At 52.4% G+C, this 24,288-nt stretch overlaps 7 protein-coding genes across 7 annotated transcripts; 4 read left to right on the forward strand and 3 right to left on the reverse strand.

Moving 5' to 3' along the window:
* Positions 1-542: 542 nt before the first annotated feature.
* STEHIDRAFT_96921 (Phosphoenolpyruvate/pyruvate domain-containing protein) lies at positions 543-1,465 on the reverse strand (the record flags this gene model as incomplete). Its single annotated transcript, XM_007303809.1, has 4 exons — positions 543-679; positions 771-993; positions 1,087-1,151; positions 1,210-1,465. 4 exons carry the CDS (start codon positions 1,463-1,465, stop codon positions 543-545), a joined length of 681 nt encoding a protein of 226 aa, XP_007303871.1.
* Positions 1,466-2,760: 1,295 nt separating this feature from the next.
* On the forward strand, positions 2,761-3,899 carry STEHIDRAFT_130986 (uncharacterized protein; the record flags this gene model as incomplete). The annotated part of the gene is made up of 5 exons (XM_007303810.1): positions 2,761-2,854; positions 2,916-3,135; positions 3,192-3,291; positions 3,345-3,449; positions 3,507-3,899. The coding sequence occupies 5 exons, from the start codon at positions 2,761-2,763 to the stop codon at positions 3,897-3,899; spliced, it is 912 nt and encodes a 303-aa protein (XP_007303872.1).
* A 3,479-nt stretch (positions 3,900-7,378) lies between these two features.
* On the reverse strand, positions 7,379-8,389 carry STEHIDRAFT_110833 (uncharacterized protein; the record flags this gene model as incomplete). The annotated part of the gene is made up of 3 exons (XM_007303811.1): positions 7,379-7,774; positions 7,841-7,909; positions 7,940-8,389. The coding sequence occupies 3 exons, from the start codon at positions 8,387-8,389 to the stop codon at positions 7,379-7,381; spliced, it is 915 nt and encodes a 304-aa protein (XP_007303873.1).
* A 373-nt stretch (positions 8,390-8,762) lies between these two features.
* Positions 8,763-11,352, forward strand: STEHIDRAFT_110834 (uncharacterized protein; the record flags this gene model as incomplete). The annotated part of the gene is made up of 2 exons (XM_007303812.1): positions 8,763-11,129; positions 11,215-11,352. 2 exons carry the CDS (start codon positions 8,763-8,765, stop codon positions 11,350-11,352), a joined length of 2,505 nt encoding a protein of 834 aa, XP_007303874.1.
* A 2,502-nt stretch (positions 11,353-13,854) lies between these two features.
* On the reverse strand, positions 13,855-16,456 carry STEHIDRAFT_130987 (uncharacterized protein; the record flags this gene model as incomplete). The annotated part of the gene is made up of 8 exons (XM_007303813.1): positions 13,855-14,136; positions 14,219-14,356; positions 14,454-14,636; positions 14,717-15,007; positions 15,078-15,348; positions 15,426-15,547; positions 15,678-15,957; positions 16,038-16,456. 8 exons carry the CDS (start codon positions 16,454-16,456, stop codon positions 13,855-13,857), a joined length of 1,986 nt encoding a protein of 661 aa, XP_007303875.1.
* A 920-nt stretch (positions 16,457-17,376) lies between these two features.
* On the forward strand, positions 17,377-20,826 carry STEHIDRAFT_56247 (uncharacterized protein; the record flags this gene model as incomplete). Its single annotated transcript, XM_007303161.1, has 9 exons — positions 17,377-17,770; positions 17,841-18,349; positions 18,411-18,615; positions 18,679-18,907; positions 18,966-19,095; positions 19,149-19,327; positions 19,385-19,481; positions 19,540-20,089; positions 20,150-20,826. 9 exons carry the CDS (start codon positions 17,377-17,379, stop codon positions 20,824-20,826), a joined length of 2,970 nt encoding a protein of 989 aa, XP_007303223.1.
* A 792-nt stretch (positions 20,827-21,618) lies between these two features.
* STEHIDRAFT_121282 (uncharacterized protein) lies at positions 21,619-24,122 on the forward strand. The gene is made up of 12 exons (XM_007303814.1): positions 21,619-21,865; positions 21,960-22,023; positions 22,113-22,210; positions 22,321-22,406; positions 22,515-22,522; positions 22,608-22,751; positions 22,854-22,869; positions 22,936-22,978; positions 23,074-23,082; positions 23,160-23,197; positions 23,257-23,930; positions 24,028-24,122. The coding sequence occupies exons 1-12, from the start codon at positions 21,863-21,865 to the stop codon at positions 24,063-24,065; spliced, it is 1,221 nt and encodes a 406-aa protein (XP_007303876.1). The 5' UTR covers positions 21,619-21,862; the 3' UTR covers positions 24,066-24,122.
* The last annotated feature ends 166 nt before the right edge of the window (positions 24,123-24,288 follow it).

The raw sequence follows: 24,288 nt of genomic DNA on the forward strand, positions 1-24,288 counted from the left end.
ATCCAGATCTGACTATTAATTCCTCCTCATACGGAAAAAAATATATAGACATCGTAAACTAAATCAATGCATTCATTTCATGTTCGTACGCACAACGGCAGACAACACCCTCTCCTACAAAAATAATCGTACAACCATCTCTTCGTAGATCAACAGCGAGGAGCACTGCATATTATGCAGCTCGTTCACTTACGCCTGTCCACCAGCAGCTTCGGCAAGGTTCCTCGCCAGACTCTCCGTCAGGGCACCGCTGTCGGTCGTGACATTAATCTGTAAAACGAGCATCCGCCGGTGCACAATGGCAACACAAAAAATATGAGCGATATTGTGAAGAACAGGAATTGATGACTTGGAAGCTGGAACGTACCATGTCGAACCCTTGAGCTGCGCGCTTTGCGGATTGAGCGCCTGAGGTGCAGTAGATTGCACTATGTGATACAGACAGAGGTTATCAGGGAAGCCAGAGTCATGTTTGATGCAATAAGAGTTGAAGGAAGGGCAGGCAGGAGTATCAAAGAACGCAGAGAGCATGTTACCGTAACCTACCATTTCTTTCCTTTCGCATGCGAGGTTTTGAGGATCTGCTGGATGACCTCCTCTACGTCCGGATGAGGGTCCGGAGAAGGGGGTTTGTAGCCAAGCGAGATGGAAAGGTCATAAGGACCGATGAGGAGTACATCTATAATCACAATATATCAGTCGTCAGATGATATGATCCTTCTCAAAGATACGATAGTCCAGATCGTCGACCGAACGGCAAAGAGACCTACCTAACCCATCCACAGCCGCGATCTCCTCCAAATTCTGCACACCTTCCTTCGTCTCAATCTGCGCCACCACAAAAACGCCTCCGTCTTCATTGGCAGCAGGTATGTATTCCGCCGGTGTCGTCTTCCAGACGGTGTGTGTGAGTGGATTTCCGAAGCCCCGTATGCCGAGGGGCGGGAATCGTGATTCGGACACGATTTCGCGTGCTTTTTGGGGTGTGGAGACCTGTGCATGTGAGAAGAGATGGTATAGGTGAGCACACTGGTGGTATGACGAGGCCCTGCAGATGAAGTCAGTAGGGGATGTGGATGGATTTACCATTGGGACTATGACCCCACGAGCTCCCGCATCTAGAGCGTACTTAATCTGCCAACCTGTTCCCGCTGAGGCCCAATATTGAGATAATCTCCGAGACTCGAACAACAGAGATGATACACATACTCGATGCGCCAGTAGCAGGCACCCTCACAAGCACACTGGGTGCATTATCTCCCGTGCTCACTACGGCGCTTATGGACTCAGCGGCACCGGGATGAAGGGGTGTGAGTCCGTGCTCGCAATCGATGACGACCCATGAGAGGTGGGGAGACGAGAGAGCAACCGCACGGGCGTTGAAGGTTCCGGGGAGAGTTACCCATGCTCCGAAGGCTGGTTTGGATGACCGGAGGGCGGTGCGGAGGGCGTGAGTGGCTGCCATGTCGTCTCAGGTCGTGGTGGTCTGACAAGAGAGAGTTGAAGTAGCTCAGAAAGACGTCGTTGGAGATGGGTGACGCATTTTTAGTCGGTCAGTGTCGGTGTGTGAAGCTTTGCGTTTAGCGAGAGTCATCAGTAAATCATGGGACGAAGCCGGAGTGCCATGGCCCAAGCTTAAGGTCAGCGGACAACGACCCACTGGCATGGATGAGAGAGTGTCCTAAGATAGCGCAAAGGTCGATGTGTGCTGTAAATAAACTTCCCTAATAGAGATGACGGGTTCACTCGACGGCGTTCGTTTACAAGTTGATCAAGTCCAGATTCAGCAAGGGTACAGTTCCCGGCAGTTTCCTCGACGGAGTTCGAAGCCGTTTGAGTCCCGCTACACCGACATCATCCGAGTCAACAGAACTTGCTTCCGACACCGCCTCTCCACCACACCGCTCTAGTCATGGTTCGTTCCGAGGATGGGGCCGATTGCTTCGTGGTACTCTAGGTTGTCCATCCTGAAACATTTGTTGGTAAAAAAAATCTTGCTCGGAGGACCCTTGGCGCAATAAATGTCGAGACCTCTGATTGCTCCGGGATTCTTCTTAGAACCCAACAATCCTCCACTGGCTTTACGCGTTTGAAGGCTTGCTTGATTGCTTGGTGCTCAGATCGGTGGTCTTGCTTCTTAGATCGGTGGTCTTATTTCTTATTGTGGAGCGCTTCTGCCCCGTGTTCTGCTTGTGAATCTGGAAACTGTCACTGAGCCGTTCGATGGTGGACATCACAAGCGTTTTCTCGTAATCTTCGTCACTGGGGCTTGCATATCCTGGCGGCGTTCTCGGGCAAGCCTCGTATTTCGCCTTGGAAAGTGGAACGATGTTAGAGCGGATGACTAGGTTGTGCCACTCCGAGCGGGATGGACGTTGGATGGACGAGCGGAATGGTCGCAAACAGGCGTCCGTACTATATCACGCCTGGGGTCGCATCGACGCGAAAGTGACGACCAAAGGGCGATGACGCGGTCCCACTCGCCACAAACCTTCCTTGGAAAGCGTCTTGCTGGAATGAGCGAGCGATCGCGGGCGGTTCGATCTGCCGAGGTGCCCGAGCAATGATTGCCACTCCGCCCAACAGAGTCGAACCAACTTGACGCCACCGCTGCTCGCCTCTCCCGCCCTATAAAGCGCGCCATGCCTCCTCATCTACCCAGCAAGGTCGTCCTGTTCATATCCCTGACATCCTTCTTTACCAGCACAACTTCTACTACCAAATAAACAACATCGTTCTTTACCTTTAAATCATATAACAATGTTCACCTCCACCTTCACCACCCTCGCCTCCATGGTCGTTCTCGCCACCGCCGTCGCCGCTTCCCCCATCGCGCGCGCCGACGCCATCACCGGTACATTCATCTCTTTTATTCTAACGCCTCCAACATACATACTCACAGTCATCATCTGTAGACACCCAAGTTCTCAACTTCGCTCTGACCCTGGAGCACCTCGAGAACGCCTTTTACAAGGAGGGTCTCGCCAACTACTCCGACGCCGACTTCGAGAGCGCTGGCTTCCCCAGCTGGGTCCGCAACCGCTTCACTGAGATCGCCGCCCATGAGGCTTCTCATGTCGCCTTTTTGTCGTCCGCCCTTGGCTCAAGTGCCACTCAGCCTTGCACGTACTCGTTGTATGTTCAATTGCCATCATCCATGTTACCGGCTGTTTCCTGATGTTTCATCGTAGCGGCGTGACAGATGTCAAGTCCTTCGTCGACACGAGTTACGCGCTCGAAGGTGTGGGCACCGCCGCCTACACCGGTGCCGCTGCTCTCATCTCAACCAAGGTACGACCATTACACATTTCTTGCACATACCTTTGTTTACACTGTTGATCTAGGCGTATTTGACCGCCGCTGCTACCATCCTCACCGTCGAGGCTCGCCACGACGCTTGGGTCGGTTCCGCCGTCAAGCAAGGCGCCGCTTGGAGCACTGCCTACGAGGTCAGTTTCTTTAACTCATATGTCCACTTTGTCCCATTGCTCACAATCCATACACAGACTCCTCTTGACCCTAACCAGGTCTACACTCTCGCCTCGGCATTCATCACCTCCTGCCCCTCCTCCAACCCCCCTCTCCCCGTTACTGGTTTCCCCGCGCTCACCGTTTCGGCCGAGGGTACCCGTGCCCCCGGCAGCTCGCTCAAGTTCGCCTCCAAGGCCCTCACCGACGCTTCGAACCTGTTCGCCGGGTTCTTGAACGGTCAAACCGCCACCGTCGTCCCTCTCAACTCTGACATGACCGTGACCGTCCCCGAGGGCCTATTCGGCACCGTCTACGTGATCATCACCAACTCCAGCTCGGAGGTGACCGACGCCAACACCGTTGCCGGCCCCGCGATCTTGGAGCTCGAGTTCAACTCGCAGGAGGCGTTCATTGACACGAAGTTCTGAGTGGTTGTACGTTCGTGTATTACTAGGTTAGTTTCGGACGTGGTTGGAGCGATACCCCCCCAATCGAGGACTCTTTTCTGTGTTCTGGCCTCTTCTTTTTTATAAAATCTTTATCGAGTTGACGTTTCGTTGGTTCCGGTGGCTCATGATACGTATCATTTATCTCGGCCCTCCCTTGTTTCACTTTCCTTCGTTCAGCAATGGGATCAATGTTGGTCCATACAGTAAATGCGTGTAATACGAAGGATCGTGCAACTCGTCCAAAGCACGAAGGCTCCAAACTGGCAACCGAGTCTCTAAAGCGGGTGTATGTGACGGCTGCGCGGGTACAAGCTTTACGAGGGCTCCACCATTTTCTTCAAGCTGCTGGAGCCACGCTTGCCGAAACTGCTTCGTTCACACTTACGAACCTGAGCAAAACGACATGGTAAGTCGGTTGCCTCATCTTTGTCATAAGGTCTAATGAACAAAAGGCCCTAGAGTATACAATCAGAGCTATAGAAAACAAAACGAAGCCAAACGAAAAGAAAAGAAACGAAAAAGACCATGACTCCCACACCAGAAACACGAAGTTAACTCGGGGGCAGGGGAAAGAGGGATCTTTCAGTCGGACTGCCCACTCGTGCGCGCCAGACGGTGCAAAGAGCCTGAATGGATGGACGGAAGATAGGGGCACGTACATACGCACTGCAATAACGGCCAATTTCAACGTTCAAAGTCCCAGTTGTTCTCACAAGTTACTTACGACGCCCATCCTGCAAATTCCTTCCAATTGCAAGTTTGTGCACGAATGGGCGTGAATGACGGAGAAAGGAGAAACTAAGAGGGAAGGAAGGAAGGCGGCTTGAATATTGAATATTGCAATAGAATTGACGTGCACGGAGACAGGGAATTTGAGCGAGCTCGAGGGCGATACGTTCAGAGTGTAAGTACCTGTTCTAGCAGTTCTAGCAGTTCTACGTAACAGGAAGTTGAACGCGCCCATGAAAATGCGAATACGTCACTCTGCGTTGAAGTTGATGTGAGGTGGTCGTGGTCGTGGTCGTGGTCATACTATGGAGTGGACATGGTCTTGTCACGTACACATATAGCATCGTGCTTCGTGAAGAGCGCTTCTGAACCTGTTCCTGTTTGTGTGTCGATATCAATGATACATTTTCTCGTTTCTGCTTGAGCATGAGCAATGAGCATGAGAGTGGTGGGAGGGAGACGAGCGAGGACACTGTAACTGGCAGGCGTGGTAGCAAAGCCCCGGGGTGTTCAAGCTATTATGCGCCCGCTGTGGGACTTCGAAAGAAAAGAGATCATACAAGAGGATACATACGTATAATGTTCGGGGGCGGACTCACTGGCACCCCATCAGGTTGCGTTTCTTGTCTTGGATGCACGACATAATGGTTTAATTTGCACTAACCAATACGAGAAAGACATCCTGAACAGGATCCAAGACTCGTTGGATTTCAAAGGTGGGTAAGACATTGACACAGACAAGGATTGAATAATAAGAATTGAAGCCCATTCTATAGTATGACCACCCCTGCCGATATCTCTAGTGGGGCAAACCCTCGAGGTCTATTGTTCCCGCAACCTCCATCTCCGTGATGTCGAAGATCTCGAAAGTCTGAACAGATGTTTCCGTACTGGGACCGTGCCGTATTGGTGATAGAGATAGACCTAGCTACGAGAGACAAAAGAGGCCGAGGAGCCGATGATTACGGGTCTTTTGATGACTTTCCAGCGAGGTTATGATAAGCCATCTGCGAGCATCGATATTAGTTCGGGCGGGTCGAACGTCCAATGACGCGTACGACATGAGAAGACGAAGGCTGTCAGCGCACAAGCGACGACCCTTGACGTCGTACGACGTCAACAGCGTCCGGTCGGGGAGGAGGTGCAGGGGTGTTCAAAGTTCACCAACGCATCAGCATCAGCAGCAATATTAATTGACGACAATGAAACCAGAACCAGAAGAGGAAGAAGACGTATGGGGTGCTTGGGTGCACTTGGCGGGTCTTGACAAGCCCAGTAAGTACATGCGATTGACAGCGCGATAACTGAGAAGGGTGATGTTCGCGTTATGACTTGATGAGCAAGTGGTGTTATTCGTATGGAAGATGTGACAGAATTTGGGGGGGAGGTTGTGTGCGTTGGTGTGGCGGAGGGCGACGAAGCTCCAAGAATTGAGTGAGCAAAGATAGGGGCACGCACACGCCACAATACATCCAACCTTCAAGTTACAACGACCATCCTTCAAATTCCTTCCAAGTTCGTGCACAAACGAACGACCGACGCAGAAACAAAAAGGGTCCTGTCACCCGGCGGCTTGACGCTTTTGAAATGACAATGACGAGCACGGAGACGGAGACAAAAACAGGAGGAGTGATATACTTATTGGAATTTGAACGAGGCCGACACGTTCCGCGCTGTGGCGGAATTTAGAAGAGCGTTTGACAGCTCGGCATGCAGGGGGGCACGCCCGGTTGGGAAGGAGACGGACAAGACTGGGATTGCGACGCGTCTAACTATGATGTGCGTGATGTCCGCGGTGACTGAAAGAGAGAGAGACAGAGAGAAAGGGAGGGCAGTGGACGAGTGTGGACGAGGGAGATGATGAGCCGGCGGGAGAGCGGAAAGGGGGAACAAGGAAGGAGTGATCGACAGACATGCCGCAATTTGTAATTGGACTGCGAATCGCCCGACGAATTGCTGCCGAGGATGGAAAACGCGAGTGAAGTGAACATGGACGACGAGCTCGAGGTTGAGCGTTTATTTGGGCGTGAGGGTGGGAAGAGCGCTCGGGGTTGCCGGGGGACATGCAGGGGTCAAGAGGAAGGGCGGGAGAAGGGTTCAGTATGTATCCACACAAGCTCTGAATTGGCAAAAAATAGGTAATAATCTGAATCGCCCTGGCTGGCCGTACACTCTCGCTTTCTCCTTCTCTGAAACCTTGGCTCCACTCTCGCCTCACCACCGAATCTGCTCTCGCCCACCACGGACAACTCGACTCGCGTTCAGCAGACACGGCGTTCGCCATACACGACATTCACGAACCGACCTAGACGGCGGGGGTCATGACAGACGCCAGCGACGGAACGTCCTCAGGCACATCCTCTTCTGCTCCCGCTTTTTCCCCGACGTCGCACACGTCCTCTCAGCTGCTCTCTCCATCCTCTACGCTCGATGCCTCCACGTCCGCCCTGACGAGCTCTGCACAGACCTCGTCCTCCACGGTCATTACTGAGTCTGCCTCGACCTCGTCGGATATACCCCAGTCCACACCGACGCCCTCCTCCTCTGAAGCCATCTCGTGAGCTCCTCTTTCTCTCGATCTGTTCCGGCTGCTGACATCGCTGCATTAGCCTGTCCCTCTCCGTAGGATCGACCAGCCTGGAGTCGTCTACTGCATCTACTTCAACAGACTCTTCTTCAACTGTATCTCCTGTCTCTAATACACCTTCTCTTTTCATATCATCTAGTTCTCAGTCTAGTTCTTCCTCTTCAACTGAACCTACTTCCTCGTCCTTATCGCTCCTGTCCACATCCACATCTGATACATCCTCCTCCTCTTTCGTCCTCCTCCCTACCTCATCCGACTCCGCCACACAGTCCACTTCAGCTTCGCTCTCTTTCTCCTCTCTTGCCGTTTCTTCTACACCTCTTTCCTCCTTACTGACAATTTCATCCCCTTCTGCTTCCTCTACCGTACTTACCTCGTCTCCTGCTAGTTCCTCCATGTCTTCTTCGTCCGCGCTCACATCCGCCGACCCTTCATCCACGACTTCTGCTGTGACATCATCCACCGGCATCCTTACCTCAATCATCCCGTCTTCTCTCACCCCTTCATCCTCCGTCGCCACCACCTCTTCCGACATCACCTCTACGTCGTCCCAGACATCATCACAAACTCAATCCTCATCCCCACTATCCACCACTTCCCTCACCGCCTCCTCGACCACCCCCAGCGCCTCCTCTTCTGACGTCACCTCTACCTCTCCATCCACCACCACGCCCTCCACATCAACTCAAACTCAAACTCAAACCGTGTCCAGCACCGCTTTCCCAACCACAACCAGTACTAGTACTGGTGCCTCTTCTTCTGACGTCACTTCTACCACGACCTCTACCGATCCATCTTCTGCTTCTTCGTCTTCTGCTGCCCTGACCTCTACCTCTACCGGTGGTGCCTCGTCTTCCTCTGCTGCCCTGACTTCTACAGACGCCCCTTCCACCTCGGTCGTGTCCTCCACATCTTCCGAGCAGCCGACTTCCACCTCCGATGTTCCTTCCTCTACCTCCGATGTTCCTTCGACCTCCTCCGATGTTCCTTCCACCAGCACCTCCGACCCACCAACCTCCACCTCCACCTCCACCACCTCCACCGACCAACCAACCTCCACCCCATCCACCTCCGCCAAAACCCGCCCCGTCGAATCCAACACCTCCTCCACCTCCACAAGCACAAGCACGAATCCATCCCGCCCCTCCGTCATAACCTCCACGTTCAGCACCACCCAAACCTTCACGAGCACCGAATCGGGTGGATTAGTGACTACGATCACGACGGCGTATACGACGGGAACGATATTGCCGGCGCCGAATAGTAATACTTCGCGGTATGTGGGCCTCCCATTCCCTTCACCCTTTCTCTATCCTCCCTTTCTTCCTCTCCCCCTAAACCTTCTCTACCCTCTCCAACCCTTTCCTCCAACTATCATTCATACTTCATGAACCAACAGGCTAGGCAACAACCCCGGCGCCATCGCCGGAATCGCAGTCGCCGCCTCCCTAACCCTCTCATCCCTCCTCCTCGTCCTCTTCCTCTTCCTGCGCAGAAGACATACGCGGAGACTGGAGGGTTCGGCGATGAGGTTTGAGAGGCCGGTTAGGGCGCCGCTTTATGATGGGGATGAGGATGAGGAGGGGGTGGGGGTGGGGGTGGGGGTGGGGGTGGGTTCTGGTGGGGTGACGAGGGAGTTGGGGGGAATGGGGGAGATGGGTGGGATGGGTGGGCAGGAGGGGGAGATGAAAGAGTTGAGGCCGGGATCGTATTTACGAGGCGGCGAGGGACATCCGTCTCACATAAGCGGTTCCGGTCTTGGTGGTGCGAGCGCAGAGGGACAGCATCTGAGTGGGCTCAGCGCGGGGTATTGGGCGCTTTCGCCGTCGGCTGTAGAGGTAGAGGCGGGGTACGAGGATGTGGATCTGGGAGAGGTGGAGGAGGGTTCTGGGGCGGGTGTTGGTATGGGTACGGGAGCTGGTTTGGGTGTCGGTGTTGGTATGGGCGCGGGAATGGGTATGGGGGCAGGACATGAAAGAGAAAGAGAAGGCGACGGCGAGGATCTAGGAAGCCCACATCCCGGCACTAGCACCAGCACCAGCGCGTATTACGGCGACCCGAATTTCGCGGCAGGTTCTGGTAGAGTCTCGGACGCGGAACTGCTCATGCACCCTCACTCCCACCCCCAGCACCACAACAACATCCCAGCGTCGCAGAGACCACTATCGAAGAGCGGACCCGGCCTCGATCCCGCGCTGTGGATCTCGAGTTCGAGTGCGGCTCATGCACATGGGAGGCCAGAGTCGGAGTCGGTGTATGCGCCTACGCCGACGAGTGCCGCGTTCGGTGTCATAGGTGGTGGTACAATTCCAAGTGCAAGTGGTGGTGGTGGAGGAGGAGGAGGAGGAGGAGGCTCATCGTCCCAAGGACACTCGAGCGGACATGGACACGGACACGGGAGACTCGAACCTACCAGATTCGGTACCGCTTCTTCCTCAGGACACGATCATCTCGGCGCCCCCTCTGGCGGTGGTGGGTTATCCTCACACCTGAGCCACGGAGGACACGGACAGGGTGGTGGAGGAGGTGGTGGAATGTTCTCGAGCGACAAGGGGATGTTCTCGAGCGACAAGGGAATGTTCTCGAGCGACAAGGGAATGTTCTCAAGCGACAGCGGCGAAGACATCGGCTATCGCTCCAACAGCTCGAACTACCATTCCCATTCCGGGCGAACATCGTACAGCCCCGCGCCGCCGTCGCCGAGCGCGGTGAGAAGGATATTGTTGCCGCCACGGAAAGATACGAGTGGGAGTTCGGGGCTGGGGAGTTCGGAGTCGCATGGGAGTCAGGGGGGGTTGCTTGGTGGGTATGGGAGTGTGGGCAGAGGGGGTGAAGGAGGAGGAGGTGGTGGGGGGTTGTTGTCGACGTTAAAGTTGAAGACCTCGTTCAAGGGCAATAAGTCGAAGCGATCGTCGTCTTCGAGAGCCGTCATGCCCCCTCCGTCCGCATTCCACTCTGGATCGAGCGGAGACCATCACGGGTCCCCTACCGCTGTCGTCGCTGCCGCCGCCGCTTCTACCCCTCTCCCATCCTCTCCTACGACACAATCACCGTACGCGACGGTTTCGGATCGTGCGGGAACTCCTGCCTCGAAACGCAAATCGCTAACAAGTAAATGGCGAGGCTCCTCCAGCGACGAAGGCTTCAACGCATCCGGATCTACAGGCGGTGGCGGTGGCGATATCGGCGGTAGCGGGAAGACGAAAAAAGGATCAGGCAAACGCTCCTCGTCCTCACACAAGAAGACGTCCTCCGCGCTGAACAACCTAACGATCAAAAACTCGCTCCAGCCGACACAGACGCCCGTTCCGACGTTCTTTGAAGCGCCTGAAGGGGCGGCGAGAAGGGCGGCCATGCCTGCGCCTGCACGTACACCTCCGTTACCGAGTCTTACACCACCACTTCTGCCTCATAAGGCGTATGTCTCGGGCGCAGGATCGATGCCGTATCCCACAGGCACAGGCTCGATGTCGACCTCCTCGATGAACATGACCACCCGCGCCCCGGCGCCGACGTTTGACTATGCCCTCCCCGCGCCGCCACGGACGTTATTCGCGCTGCAGGGCGAGGGGATACTCACCCCTTCACCAGCGGAGACGACGGGGAGCGGGGGGACGGAGATGAGGTCGATTAGGGCGGAGGGGCTGTTGAGGCTTGGGATGACGATGGCGGAGCGGGGTAGGCTGCATGCGGCTGGATTTGGTGAGGGGTATGGGTATGGGGAGGGAGAGGGAGAGGACGGAGGGCAGTGGAGTGGTGCGGAGGGAGAGGGAGAGGGAGAGGGGGGAGAGGGAGGGATTTGGCATGGACATGAGGGATGGGGGAGGGCGGTGGAGAGCGTTGCGGCGTTGAGTTTGAGGGACGATGTGGATTATTCGAGGCCTGTTGCTGCCGTGAGTTTTGTCTTTATTTCCTTCCTTTAGCTGGTGTTGATGCTGCGCGAATATTGACCGACTGACTTGGCCCGATGTTGAACAGAGGATGTACAGCCAGACGACGCTCGACTCGGAGCATTCGCAAGGGAGCCACCAGCCGCCTGACGTGCCGTACCATTCACATCCCCATCCTCATACAGGCCTCCACCAAGTCTCCACCAGCGACGCGTCTGCATCGTGACATTCGCGGTAAATACGCGTTTTTCCTCCATTCCTCTGCTATGTTCTCGTTTCCTCGAGGTGTGAAATGACGGTGCTCTCCCCTTCTTCTTCTACTTTTTTTTTTAACTCATTCTTTATCCGAACTTGGTCTCTTCATTTCGTGTATCCTTGACTCTACGTTATACCCCTTTCTCTGCTCTACACTCTACACGCTCCGCTCTACAGCTGTGAGGGTCGCCACCATTCACGCATAACAGGCAACTTGACCCGTCACTCTCGTCATTCCCTGGACCACTGCGCGAATCTACGCCGCCCACACACTCCTTTGCTCTGCTTACATCTCACCGCGCGTACCGTTTTCGAACCGTCGTAGTGGTATGCTTTATTTTACGCCTACGCGCATGTTTCGTATCGTTAGTCTTAAAAGTTTGTCCTTTTTTTCTTTGCCCCTTTTCGAGACTCGACTCTATATCTTTTTGCGACTATATTTTTTTGTTCGCTGCTGCTGACACCTTGTACTTTTTACGCTTACGCATCGCAACTCACGCCTTTTTCTCGTCTCTTCTCGTCTGTTTCTTCTATTTCGTCTCGCACATTTGACGTCCATGTTTCACTTGCACTTGCACTCTCGCATTCGAACTCACACACACGATTTTCACTTTTTTCTTTCATTCTTGCAACAACTGTGACATACATACGCAACGCATCACACATACAACTTGCATTCCACTTCATCTCTATCACATTACATTCATCTCTATCCACTCATCTCTACACAACGCACACGCACACGCACAGGCCAGACGGAGATTTCGCATACTTACATTCTATACATTGACATGCTATACATACAGACGTACATACTATACGAATACTAACACTTGTACATACATACTGATATATGCCCGGTTGGCGATAGCAGCAGAACAGACACAGACTAGATTTTTTTTGCGCGGGCACGGGCTGATCTTGAACACTCGAAGCAGGCCGGACACTTAGACTACAGCCAAATACATCCGACCTACAGATCCTTCCCTCTACATGCTGCAGCATAGGCCTACACCCTCACACACTATCCAGCTCACGCTTCGCATGATTTTCCTCCGCCGCACCCAACGCACCCGACCGCACAGATTTCGTCAAAGGTCACCACTTGCTCATAGAACGCGGACCCCGCCCTTCTCATGCGATTGACACTGCCAACAGCGCGATGACTGAGTCGGAATTGTCGAGATCCGCCAAGTGCACCCCATAGTACGTCCTCTTCTTCCTCTTCTCCTGGGCTACTGTAACTTATCCGCTGCTGACGCCAGTACTAGTGCGTTGATGTACAATCCCCGCCAATGCACAACCGGTTCTGTCATCCATCGTCTTCGTCTTTTCATGTCGTGCCTGTTATCAAACATTCGACCCGCACGAATCGATGCTCACAGATGGCCTATCAAAACCTCGCCGGAAAGTCATCGAAGGACCTGTAATCATGACCGGTCATCGCTTGCCACACTTACTACCGTCTCCCACTGTTTGGGCCGTCAAAGTACCGAAAGTCGTAGTATGAGGAGGAATGATACTTGCTGCACACTGTGGTTCTCGATCGTTCGTCAGCGTCGGCGCATCGTACTGCTATCTATAGCCCAACCGTCCACTACCAAGCTATCTATTTTGCGCTCACGTCCTTCCTTTTGTCATCCTACATCTGATGCAGAGATGGGCGAGTGACAGGCTGGTACAGCCATGGTACCGCTTCAGGTAATTTACCATGCTTTCTCGGATGTTTTGTTGACTTGAGGGTCATTGGCGGGTAGTGAAGCGGCTCCTTGAGTTAACTGTGATAGGTGATCGTCGGTGCTCGTCCTCTCTTCTTCTGTCACGGTCCTGTTTGCTGCTGCTGCCGAATACGCACTGGAGGTCGCTGGACAAGGCATTGTAAAGGGTGCGTTCTTACTCGACTGCACTTACTGGAACCGGAAATGAATTTGACTGACTGGACGATTGATTACTTGTTCAAGTCACTCTGCATTCAACAAGCTCGACGTCGTCCCGTGTCAAAGGGAATTCGTTACAAATGGCAGAGTCTGAGTCCGGTGTGGCGTCGGCATCAGCAAAACCGCGGCGGTCTAATCGCCCTAAAGGCTCTACAAGTATCACCTTATAGAGCCATAGACCTCTAGACTGTGGTCTACATCTAACAGACATATATTGATGTAGAGCCCGTGTAGACCCGAGGTACTTGTAATAGAGATACTGTAGAGACATGATAGACAACAATAGACACTAGTTTACCGTCATCTTGGGCAGTTGCCAGTGCCCGACGGGTATCAGTTACGATAGAAATACAATGGTAACTCCGTTCGAGGAGCTCGGGACAGGATAGATTTTGATCAAAGAAGGTAAACAGTCAGAAAATAGGACCCTGAGCAAACCGGCAGTGCATATCGCTCCAAATCAAGTCACTGCCAAACGTCACGAATAAGTGGTTGAGTATAGCCCACAGCAAGACTAGAAAAAACTCACCGGGTGCTCAGAACAGAAGAGCTGCACGCGAGTCTTCACCGTCATCATCACTGCCATCAGCATCCTCAATCACGCACTCTACTTCCGCTGCCCCGTCATAGATCTCATCCCAACGTTTATCCGGTAAGTTCTTCGCAGATGTTGCATAATCTTCCGCCCATGGACCCCACGGGTTTGACTTGAATTCGGTGACGCTGGGGTCTGCTTTCAGCAAAGCTTTGAGCTCAGCCTTCGTGAGATCCTTGAAGGGGTTGATGCCGGATCGGCATACTCGCAGTGCACGCTCCGCCTGTCAAGGATGATAATGAGGACCGACTCCATGATTGAAACGAGGAAAAAAGCGTAGAGAAACAGAATCTAGTAAAGCGTACCGCGGCAGCAGATAGTCCCAAAGCCCCATGAGTATCCCCAAAGTTCAGGGCATCGTCCTCGCTAGCGTCTTCGATATTCTTCAGGTGCAGGGCAAAAATTGACAGCACAAAGCGCGAGCAGAATGTGCCGCGGTTCTCCTGCATGTGGCAAAATCATAGTAGTCAGTGCATAGTTGACTTCGAACGCAAGTGACGGCTTCTCTCAGCCAAAGACATAGCACACAAGAGCACGTACCTCGTTATCAAGGTCTCTGTAAACGAACCTGTTGTTCTTCAGCTGCTCCTTCACGTACTCGACTCGCTTATCCCTTGATTCTTCTGAGACATCGTCAATCCCCATCTCAGCCCAAATATCCCATAACACGTTGAGGGCCAGCTTCCCGAGGCGATTGCGCCACAAGTTGAGGATCACCTGGGACTAGAATGGACATGCATGTCATGCAGTGAATTAGGAAGCGAAATTAGCTCAAGTTTTAGACGTGGAAGTGGTATACATACATTGCCGACAACAGCACGCTTCCCTTCTTCATCGAGTGGCAGCTGCGAGTAGAGAACCGGCCATATCTTGTCAACGGCTTCACCGACGAGCGAGTTGGTCCCGAATGGGTCTCCTTTACTTCCAGCCCAATGGATAAGGGTACACTGGAATTGGTTCCGCCAAACTCGCATGCAAGTCGCTCCAGGTTGACCCCCTGGGAACGGAAGATGGGCCTGTGTCCATCGCTGCTTACCCTTCTTTGTACGGGTAGAGCCATCGTCGTTGAGCTTGGGGACACGGGAAACCTGAACCTATTGAAGGGCACAGAGACGTAGCTGATTGGAGTTGTCGTATCAGGGTTGTTAGCAATGAGAGACGTACTTGGCGAGAACGGCCGACTTTAACTGCTGGGAGGGCTCGACCCTGCTGTTTCACTACGTCTCCTGACGGTTTGCTCTGATCGGTTGCAGGAGTCTGAGTCGGTTTGGATTGAGTGATATCCTGCAGTGCAGTTGGTTTGACAGATACTGAGGGAGCTGCTGGAGTGTGAGTACCACTGTTAGCTTGTTTGCGCTTATGAGCAGATTTCCCCCTTGTCCAGTCGGCTCGGAACCCTCCCTCAGACTTGTTGGGACGTTTTGCGGGTTCTGGGCTAAAATAAAATATCATATGCGATTCGAAAGACTAGTGAGTGATGTGTCTTCTGTAATTAAATGAGAACTAACATACTTTTCGAGTGAACCTTCCATGTACTTTCTCTTCAAGCTAGCGGCGGCATTCGATGGTCGTGCAGAAGCAAGATGACGAGCAGCAAGAACTTCAGAGCGCAGCTCACCGCGCTGGAGCTTTTTCTGTTGTAGTAATTGGGTGAGTTTCAATTAAGCACATCATTATGTAGAAGGTTTGAAAGGTGACGGACGATGCAGCAGACAAGGAAAAGGAAAGGATGAGAACGACTCGGAGAGGCCCGAAGTGGCGTACCTTCTTGCGCTGCGCCAACGCCACATCTTCCTCGTCACTGTCTTCGTCTTCCTCGTCGTCTTGGTCTTGGTCCTCGTCTTCGTCGGCGTGCTGATAGTCATCATCATCGTTCCCTTCTTCTTCGTCCTCGGCACCCTGTTGCTCTTTGCTCAACTCGTACTCGTCATCATCTTCAGCTTCATCATCTTCAAGCTCATCCACGTCACTCGTCGCGGGCCCTGGCGCGTCCGACCCTACTGGCACGTCAAAGTCCATGTATTCACCAGCGTGAACAGCGTTACTGTAGAATCCACTCGTTAGCTTGCTGCAATATGGCAAGTAGGACAAGCCTACGACAACAATCTGGTCCAGAACACTCACCGAAAGTTATCCCCACCATTCACGACCCTCTCCCTCGCGATCTTACGCACCACAACCTCCTTTGCGCTGTTCGCCATTGCAGGGGCCTTGGGAGTTTTTGTGCGGCCTTTCGTACCCTTGGAGCTCTGAGTGGGAACAGGAACAAGGTCGGGACGAAGTTCAATCCGTTCATCATCTCTTTCCTTCTGTCGAGCCCGATCCTCGAGAAATGCAAGCTGATTGACTTTCGTCTTTGCAGCTGCCAGTTGAGCTTGCTCTGATGCGTGCTTTGCTGCTGCTTCCTTAGCTTCATCGGCTCTCTTCTGCTCGCTGGTCCGCTTTGCTCGAGGAGCGTCGGGCAGTCCAGGGTGCTCCTCCACACCACGGCGCGTTGACTTGCGCACGTTAGGTGCCACAGTGCCAGAGTCTGGTGGAACCATCGCTGTGAAAGGTTAATGAGTGAGTAAATGATTTTTTCTGGAGACAACGACACCAGCTTACCGTCTTGTTCAGAGGGCACAGTTTGACGACGAGGAACCCCGGGAGGCTCAGAGGTGTCAGGCTGTAGGTTTGGCTCTGATTTAAACGACATGCGTGAGTCACATATCCAATTAGAATGAACAGAACCATTGCACTGACCATCTTCACCTCCCTCCTCTGGTGCAGTGTCGACCGTCTCCCCACCTTTGACACGCTGAGCCTTGTTATTCTTGCGTTTCTTGTAATTCTTCGCGTCAATACCACCTTTCTGACCAGCAGCTTCAGCGTCACCAACTTCATTGCCAACTGCATGGTCAACTGCTCCAACGCGTCCACCGCGACCGCGACTGGAACCACGACCACGACCACGACCACGACCACGACTCCGACCTCCTCTAGCGCCTCTTCCGCCTCCACGAGCAGCAACGCTTCCTGCGTCCATGCAATTTGAGAGAGAGAACACGAGGTGTACAATGAAAGGCTGGGAAGCAAGTAGGGGGAGGAATTGAATGTGATGGTTGAAGAAAGAGGAGCGGATGTTGGACGCGGCCAAATGACGAGCTGAGGAACAATAACGCATGGGCCGCCATGACACACGGCAGCAACAAAGGTGTGCCAACCGCGCACGTCATAGTTCGGTCGCTTTCGCTGACGTTCCTTGTGTCATGTCGCTTAGCGCGTGCTCTCGTTTCTCTCCTTCAACCACCAACACCACAACACTGTCTCATTTCTGTTCACTATGTATCTGGTACCACTTTTAATCTCTGTATGTTTGTTCTTTGTGGGCAATCTATCCCTTTCATCTACTGTCGTCCATGGCCTCGAGATCCGTGCATCACCAACCGTGAATATCTCCTCTCCGACCTTTCCGTTACATCAGATGGATATCATCCCAGCGATCGCGTCCCCGTCGCTGACCACATCGGCTCGCTCACGACCACGGCATACTCCTCACCGCATCCACCGAATCACCTGCCCTTACCCCCGATGTCCCCAAACATTCTTGTCTCACAAGGGCCGGACATATCATATACGGAGTGTTCATGCAGTCGAAGAAGCTTATGCAGCACCAGCACCAGCTGCAGACCCCGTTGGAGGCCAAGCAGAGCTAGAGGCTCAAGGAGACAACCTATTGGACGGCGATGACCTTCATCTGGAAGTCGAGCCTGCATACGATGACGAGGAGTTCCCGGAGCTAGATGTTCCCCGTGTAATTGCTCCTCAAGTGGACCCTCGACCTCGAGGAATGAAGAACTATCATCCGCGGCTAACTGGTATGCTTTTTTTGTGCAGATCACATATTGTCCTTTGTCAGAGACTGACACGGTGATCACCATTCCGCAGGGAGGCCCTGTGACGCGAATGGAGTTCTGCTTGCTCCTGGTACACCACCATTGCCTCGTACGACCAAATCCAACAACGACTGGTCTCCCTACGAAAACAAGACACAGTTCTTACTCGCCGACTTCCTATACCGGAAAGCACAAATGTCAGCGCGTAACGTTGACGAACTGATGGAGATCTGGGATGAGTATATGTCTCCCTTTGAATCATTTTCGCCGTATACATCTGCTAGAGATCTCCTCGAAACAATTGATCTAACAACACTTGGCGATGCTCCATGGCATGCCCTAAATATCACCTTCAGTGGCGAGGCCGGCCCTACATCGCCAAGCTGGATGTCGGATGCTTATGAGGTCTGGTACCGAGATCCCCTGATTGTCGCACAGAATATCCTCGACAATCCCGATTTCGCCAGTGAATTTGATTACGCAGCTTACGTGGAGCTTGGAACGGATGGAAAACGTCGATGGTCGGATTTTATGTCTGGTAATCTTGCGTGGCGGCACTCGGTAATTCAATATCGATTTTATTGGCGCTGAATTATGGCTGATAGATATGTATCTCTTCTAGGATTCAATCTATGCCGATGATCCAACAACACAGGATGCCATGTACTGCCCCATCATACTCGGAAGCGACAAGACTACTGTCTCCGTCGCGACTGGTCAACTAGAGTACTGGCCCGTGTATTTTTCCATCGGGAATATACACAACAATGTTCGGCGTGCACACCGGAATGGTGTTGTCCCTATTGCGTTCTTGGCAATACCAAAATGTACGTTGAAGCCTTTTTTTTGGCAATATAGATGAAGGCACCACTAACGACCGTTACTTATAGCTACTCGAAGATATGACAATGATGAGGCGTTCCGTGCTTTCAAGCACCGGGTATACCATGCGTCTCTCGATGCAATCTTCCAAGCCATCCACCAAGAGATGACTTCACCGGTCGTCCTTCGATGTCCTGATGGGCATTTTCGTCGAGTCATCTTTGGACTGGGCGCCTACATTGCTGATTACCCTGAACAAGTTACCCTCTCTGGCGTCGTTTCTGACTGGTGTCCAAAGTATGTTCCCCAATTCTGTTAAATTCCCGAGTTCTGTTGCTAACTGAGAGCTTCGAAGATGCACAGCTTATCGCGACGATCTCGATGGCCCTGCCGTTTCACGCACTCAATCTCTCTATGAGGATCTTGTCGACCTTCTTGGGACTGCCGAGTTACGCACAGAGTATGGGATCAATGCAGCAGTCGAGGTATATTTCATCTGTTCAATTTTTCTACTTAATACAAACTGATTCCTTGAAAGCCCTTTACCCTTGATCTTCCCCGAGCAGACATCTATGAAATGATTTCACCAGATGTCTTGCACCAGCTCATCAAAGGCACCTTCAAGGACCACCTGGTAGATTGGGTTGGTGAGTACCTGGCTCTAGAGCATGGGAGTGAGGCGAGAGCTGGAGTATACTTGGACGAGATCGACCGACGGTACATTCATTTATCTTTCTACTAGTCCTTGACACACTCAACTTATCGAACCATCAGGATTGCGGCAACTCCTCCCTTTGCTGGCCTTCGACACTTCCACGATGGCCGCCGGTTCAAGCAATGGACAGGTGACGACTCAAAAGGCTTGATGAAGGTAGCGTGTGATCTGAATGTCATTTCAATTACTTAGCTGTCTGACGCATTATCTTCAGGTGTATCTGCCTGCGCTTGTCGGTCTGGTCGACGATGATATTGTGCGAACAATCACAGCCTTTCTAGATTTCATTTACATTGCACGACGCCAGGATCTCGATGAAATATCCCTCAAAGACCTAGATAGAGCACTCGTGAACTTTCATCGATTTCGTGAGGTCTTTCGCACTTCCGGTGTTCGACCGACTGGGTTCAATCTACCTCGACAGCACTCTCTCGTCCATTACCATCATCACATCGTTGATTTTGGCGCTCCCAACGGCCTTTGCTCCTCGATCACGGAATCACGCCACATCACCGCCGTCAAGAAACCGTGGCGTCGCTCAAATCGAAATAATGCGCTTGGCCAAATGCTTGTTACCAATCAGCGGCTTGACAAGCTTGCGGCCTCGTACAATGACTTTGTTGAACGAGGTATGCTTCCTCGAACTCATTATCCCAGCCTTCCAGAAGGGAGTACTCTTGGCGGAGATGCAGGTGACGACTTTGAAGGTGGCCCTGTGAACGACGAGCGTGTTTCTGGTCATGTTACTATGGCTCGAACTCCAGGTGTGTACCATTTTGTGGATACTCTTGAACTAACAATCACGCTAACTAGTGACATTGAAGCTCGTGGTTATCCCTCTGATCTCAGTACTCTCGCTATTCATATTGGCGAGCCAACACTTCCTGAACTCACACGCAGGTTCCTATATGATCAACTACTCGCCCCCGACCTCGCCGCCCAGGGCTTTTCATCTGATGATGTAGATTCCGTTGATGATCTCCCCTTGATCTTCAGCTCAATCTCAGTCTTTCACTCAGCAGTTGCCACGTTTTACGCTCCAAGTGACGAGAGCGGTATTCACGGCATGCGACGAGAGAGAATTCGGTCGACACGCTCCTGGAGAAAGGGCCCTGCACGTCGTGATTGTGCATTCGTCGTTCAAGATCAGGAAGAGAAGGGGATGAAAGGTTTGGATGTTGTGCGCATACTCCTTCTTTTCTCCTTTCGGCATGATGGAGTGCTTTATCCATGCGCACTTGTACACTGGTACAAGAAAGTTGGGAGGTCTCCCGACTCGGTGAGTGGAATGTGGAAAGTGAAGCCTGACGAGGATTGTCATGGCCGTGTGCTTACCGTGGTTCACCTTGACTCTCTGTTTCGTGCAGCACATCTGATCCCTGTGTATGGGAAGGATTTCAGAGTTCCCTCTAGATGGAAGCATACTGACTCGCTTGATGCCTTTGCTACCTTTTATGTTAATAAGTTCGTTGACCACCATGCTCATGAGATTGCTTTTTGAACTGTACTTCATATTAGTTTCGCCGTTTACTGATCATTTTCTACTTTAATTCCTGTATCTTGGTTGATGATATCTCGAGGACGCAATGGCCAGCGGGGTCCACGCTGACGCCACTTTATGGTTGCCCACTGGTGGGCTAATGGGCCACAGTGGCACTCACTGTAATCTTTTCACATTCTTGCTTATTTCGTTTGTGCACTTTCACTCGTATCCACGCTCTCTCTCTCTCTCTTCTCAAGCTACGTCTTATTTTGTAACCTCGTACACTACTGAAATATATCCACATCCAACATGGTCAAGGCGGATACTGTTCTACTTGTCCGAGCAACCTGAAGCACAAAAATACCAACCTCATATAAAGTACATACAAGTTTCTACTAGTAGGTATTAGACACCACCCTACCAAGCTCTACAGTGATCTACGTGGTATACAGCTCTACAGGAGCCCTCGGGGTTCTACAGCTGTAGACATGATAGTGCACTAGACCCGTTGTAGACCCTATAGGCCGCCGCTGTTTTGCTGATGGGCCAGCGCGTCTGAATTGTGAGCCGTTCACTCATCTCAATTGTCGCCGGGTGAGGGTATGTATGCGGTGATGAATAAACGGTTGCATCGCGACATAAGTACATCGGCTAAGCCTTTTCCGGCATGGTCATTGTACTGCGTTGCTACACGGCTGCTTTGTCCGCCGTGACATCAACTGAATTTGAAACTGACATCCTCCTTCCTCCTCTTAAACTCAGATTATCGCAATACGCCTTACTCCTAATCGCTTTTAGTAAGCTTGGGTCAATGCTCTTCAGTCATTCTTTGCCTGACATGATGGACCGTGCCGTGCCATGACCATGACCACTAGCGATCCTCTACTACGACTACTTTCTCACCCTGCCCACCGAAATCGCCTACTTCTGGCCTCCGAAACATAAACTAACATGGGCATCCTCTTTCTTCATCGCCAATCGATACTTATCCCTCCTCGGACACGTGCCTGTCATATTTGAGATATTCGTCAGTGGAGATGTGGAGTTGAAGAAAATGGTGAGTATGTATGACTGACCAGCTCTCATCTGGGAGCAGTAGGAGAGAGGTCACTGTAATATGTATTGACGGCATGATGGTGGCGGATCGTTAGCTGTGTGGGCCGTTGCGATCATATCATCAGTATTATGCGGTGGCCATGCAGGTTCTCGTCGGTAGTAAGTCATTTCTCTTTTCCTGCAAGTTCCTCTCTTTGCCTCACCCCGCTGACCACAGCATTTTATCGGTGTGGCGGGTATATGTATAGTTCTATGCATGATGCGCACCTACGCGCTTTACAACCGCTCCTGGCGCGTCCTCGGCTCCCTCATCGCAATATCCATCGGTAGCGTCGTCGTCGCGTGCGTGAGTCCGAGCCCATTTTAACATTCCCTCCTTTCTGGCCCACGGAACTTCACCTGGCCGTGCTAACACGCCCTCGGATACATTCCATGGGCTGGTGTTTGTTTGAGCAGTGGGCGATCCTAACGAGTCCGAAGGAACGAGCGGTCAGGCTCGATGTTAGTGTGCCGGGGTGTAATCCTCTCATGTCACAGGACCAGTAAGTAGTACTTACATGTGACAGTGTCCCTTCCAAGTCCGAACCGACCGGCTGTTTTTTCTCGACATGGTATTCTGACTGTGACGGCGTGCGATATACATAACTTAGGGGCAAACGTACGTCCACGGAGTCTACTTATCCTCGGTCGCTCACGAAATCTCATTTCGAGCGAACTTATCTTCATCGATGGTGATATTGCAGGTCTCGCATATGCGTGGACCGGTGTGCTCGTGTTCGATACGGCCATCTTTGGGCTTACGATTTGGAAGACGTTGGCGACGATGCGGGTGTTTTCAACCGGCGGTGGGAGGGGCGGAAGATTGTTGGCCGTGCTTTTGCGGGATGGTACGTCGGCTCGTCGCCTTCGACGAATAATCATCCTATAGTTTCTTTGTGTTCTGGCTCATGGCTCATTGTTGGTATGTGGTGTGTTGGTAACTTTGGCAGGCGCTATGTATTTCTTGTAAGTATTTTGTTTTCGTGGATTTGTGAACGAGTCCGTTTGCATGACCTGAATGTGGTGCTGCAGGATTCTATTTGCGGCCAATCTGTCTAATATTCTACTTCTTCTTGTAAGTCTTCAGACTCAAGATCGCGACGAGTATGATACTGATTTGACTTTTGTCAATCCTGTGGGTCGCTGACTATGATCATTACCTCTGTGCAGTTCGCAACCGTAAGTATAAGCACTCGCCTCATCGTAAACCACAACCCCGAGCTCAACATCTGCATGATTCTCTGGACAACGTACAGCCGCTTCTCAAGAGCGTGAACGTCACGCTCACGAACGTGTAAGTTCCCTTCGTTTAAATCTTCACCCGCCCCATTCTTTATAACAACATTCCACCAGCCTATCCGCGACCCTCATATCCCGCCTGATGCTCAATATCCGTTCCGCCTACTCCCTTTCTACCCGCCGTCGTCGACCGAAATATGACAGACACAATTCGAGCGGCCGACTAAGTCAACCGAATCCTTCCCGAACCCACGACTGGCCTCACACTCAGGAAGGTACTCACGCTGATGCCCACACCAACGCCCATACTCGTATACATACACACACCCATCATCGCCCAGACGGCGGACACGGGCGCAAATATCAAGTCGCCTGGACGGCGGATCCGGAGGGGAGTGATTCGTCTGGTATGGGCTGGAGCGGAGGACAAACGGAGACGGGAACGTCGGGGATTTATTTGGATACGGTAATTCAGATGCCGAGCACGAGGATCGGGACGGGGTCGGGGTCGGGGTCGACTTGGAGTTTTGGGGAGGGAGGGGCGGCTATAGCTGGGGTCGACGAGCCGAGTGTGAGGGTACGCATGGATGATGGGATTGGTTCTGGAGGAAGTAGAGCGTCGAATGGGGGTTTGGTGGATGAGGCTGAGGGCGAGGGTGCTGAGGGGGATAATGATAGGGATTGGATGGGTTGGATGGACGGTGGTGGAGGTGGTAGAGTGGGGGATGTTGAGATGTTCGCGGAGAGTTTTCCAAGTGCTAATTCGGTTCGGGGGCCAGATGAATACGGTGCGTCCTTCCCATTGTATGCTGTTGTTGGGTTTTGGTTGACGCTCTGGTGATGGTGGGAATTGCATTGGTGCTCTTCACGTATGTGGTGACACAGGTATCGAGATGGTACCTCGCCGAATTATTGAAAGGTAGGAATGCGCTGTGTATAAGTATCCGTAGCGCATTGCAATTACATGATCTTTTGCGAATAGGACCATTCTTGCTTGTGGGTTACATCTATCAAGAGGTAGCAAGATGACGGAGTGACGTATGTCTTTGTCAGTTGACTGCCAGAGGCCACGAATGGAGAAAAGTCGAAGCGGGAACCTTTCATTGGTTCAGTCCGTTTCAGGCAGCCATTCTGGCCGTTCTCTCG

The sequence above is a fragment of the Stereum hirsutum genome, assembly GCF_000264905.1.
Source record: "Stereum hirsutum FP-91666 SS1 unplaced genomic scaffold STEHIscaffold_6, whole genome shotgun sequence".
In the NCBI taxonomy this organism is placed as follows: domain Eukaryota; kingdom Fungi; phylum Basidiomycota; class Agaricomycetes; order Russulales; family Stereaceae; genus Stereum; species Stereum hirsutum.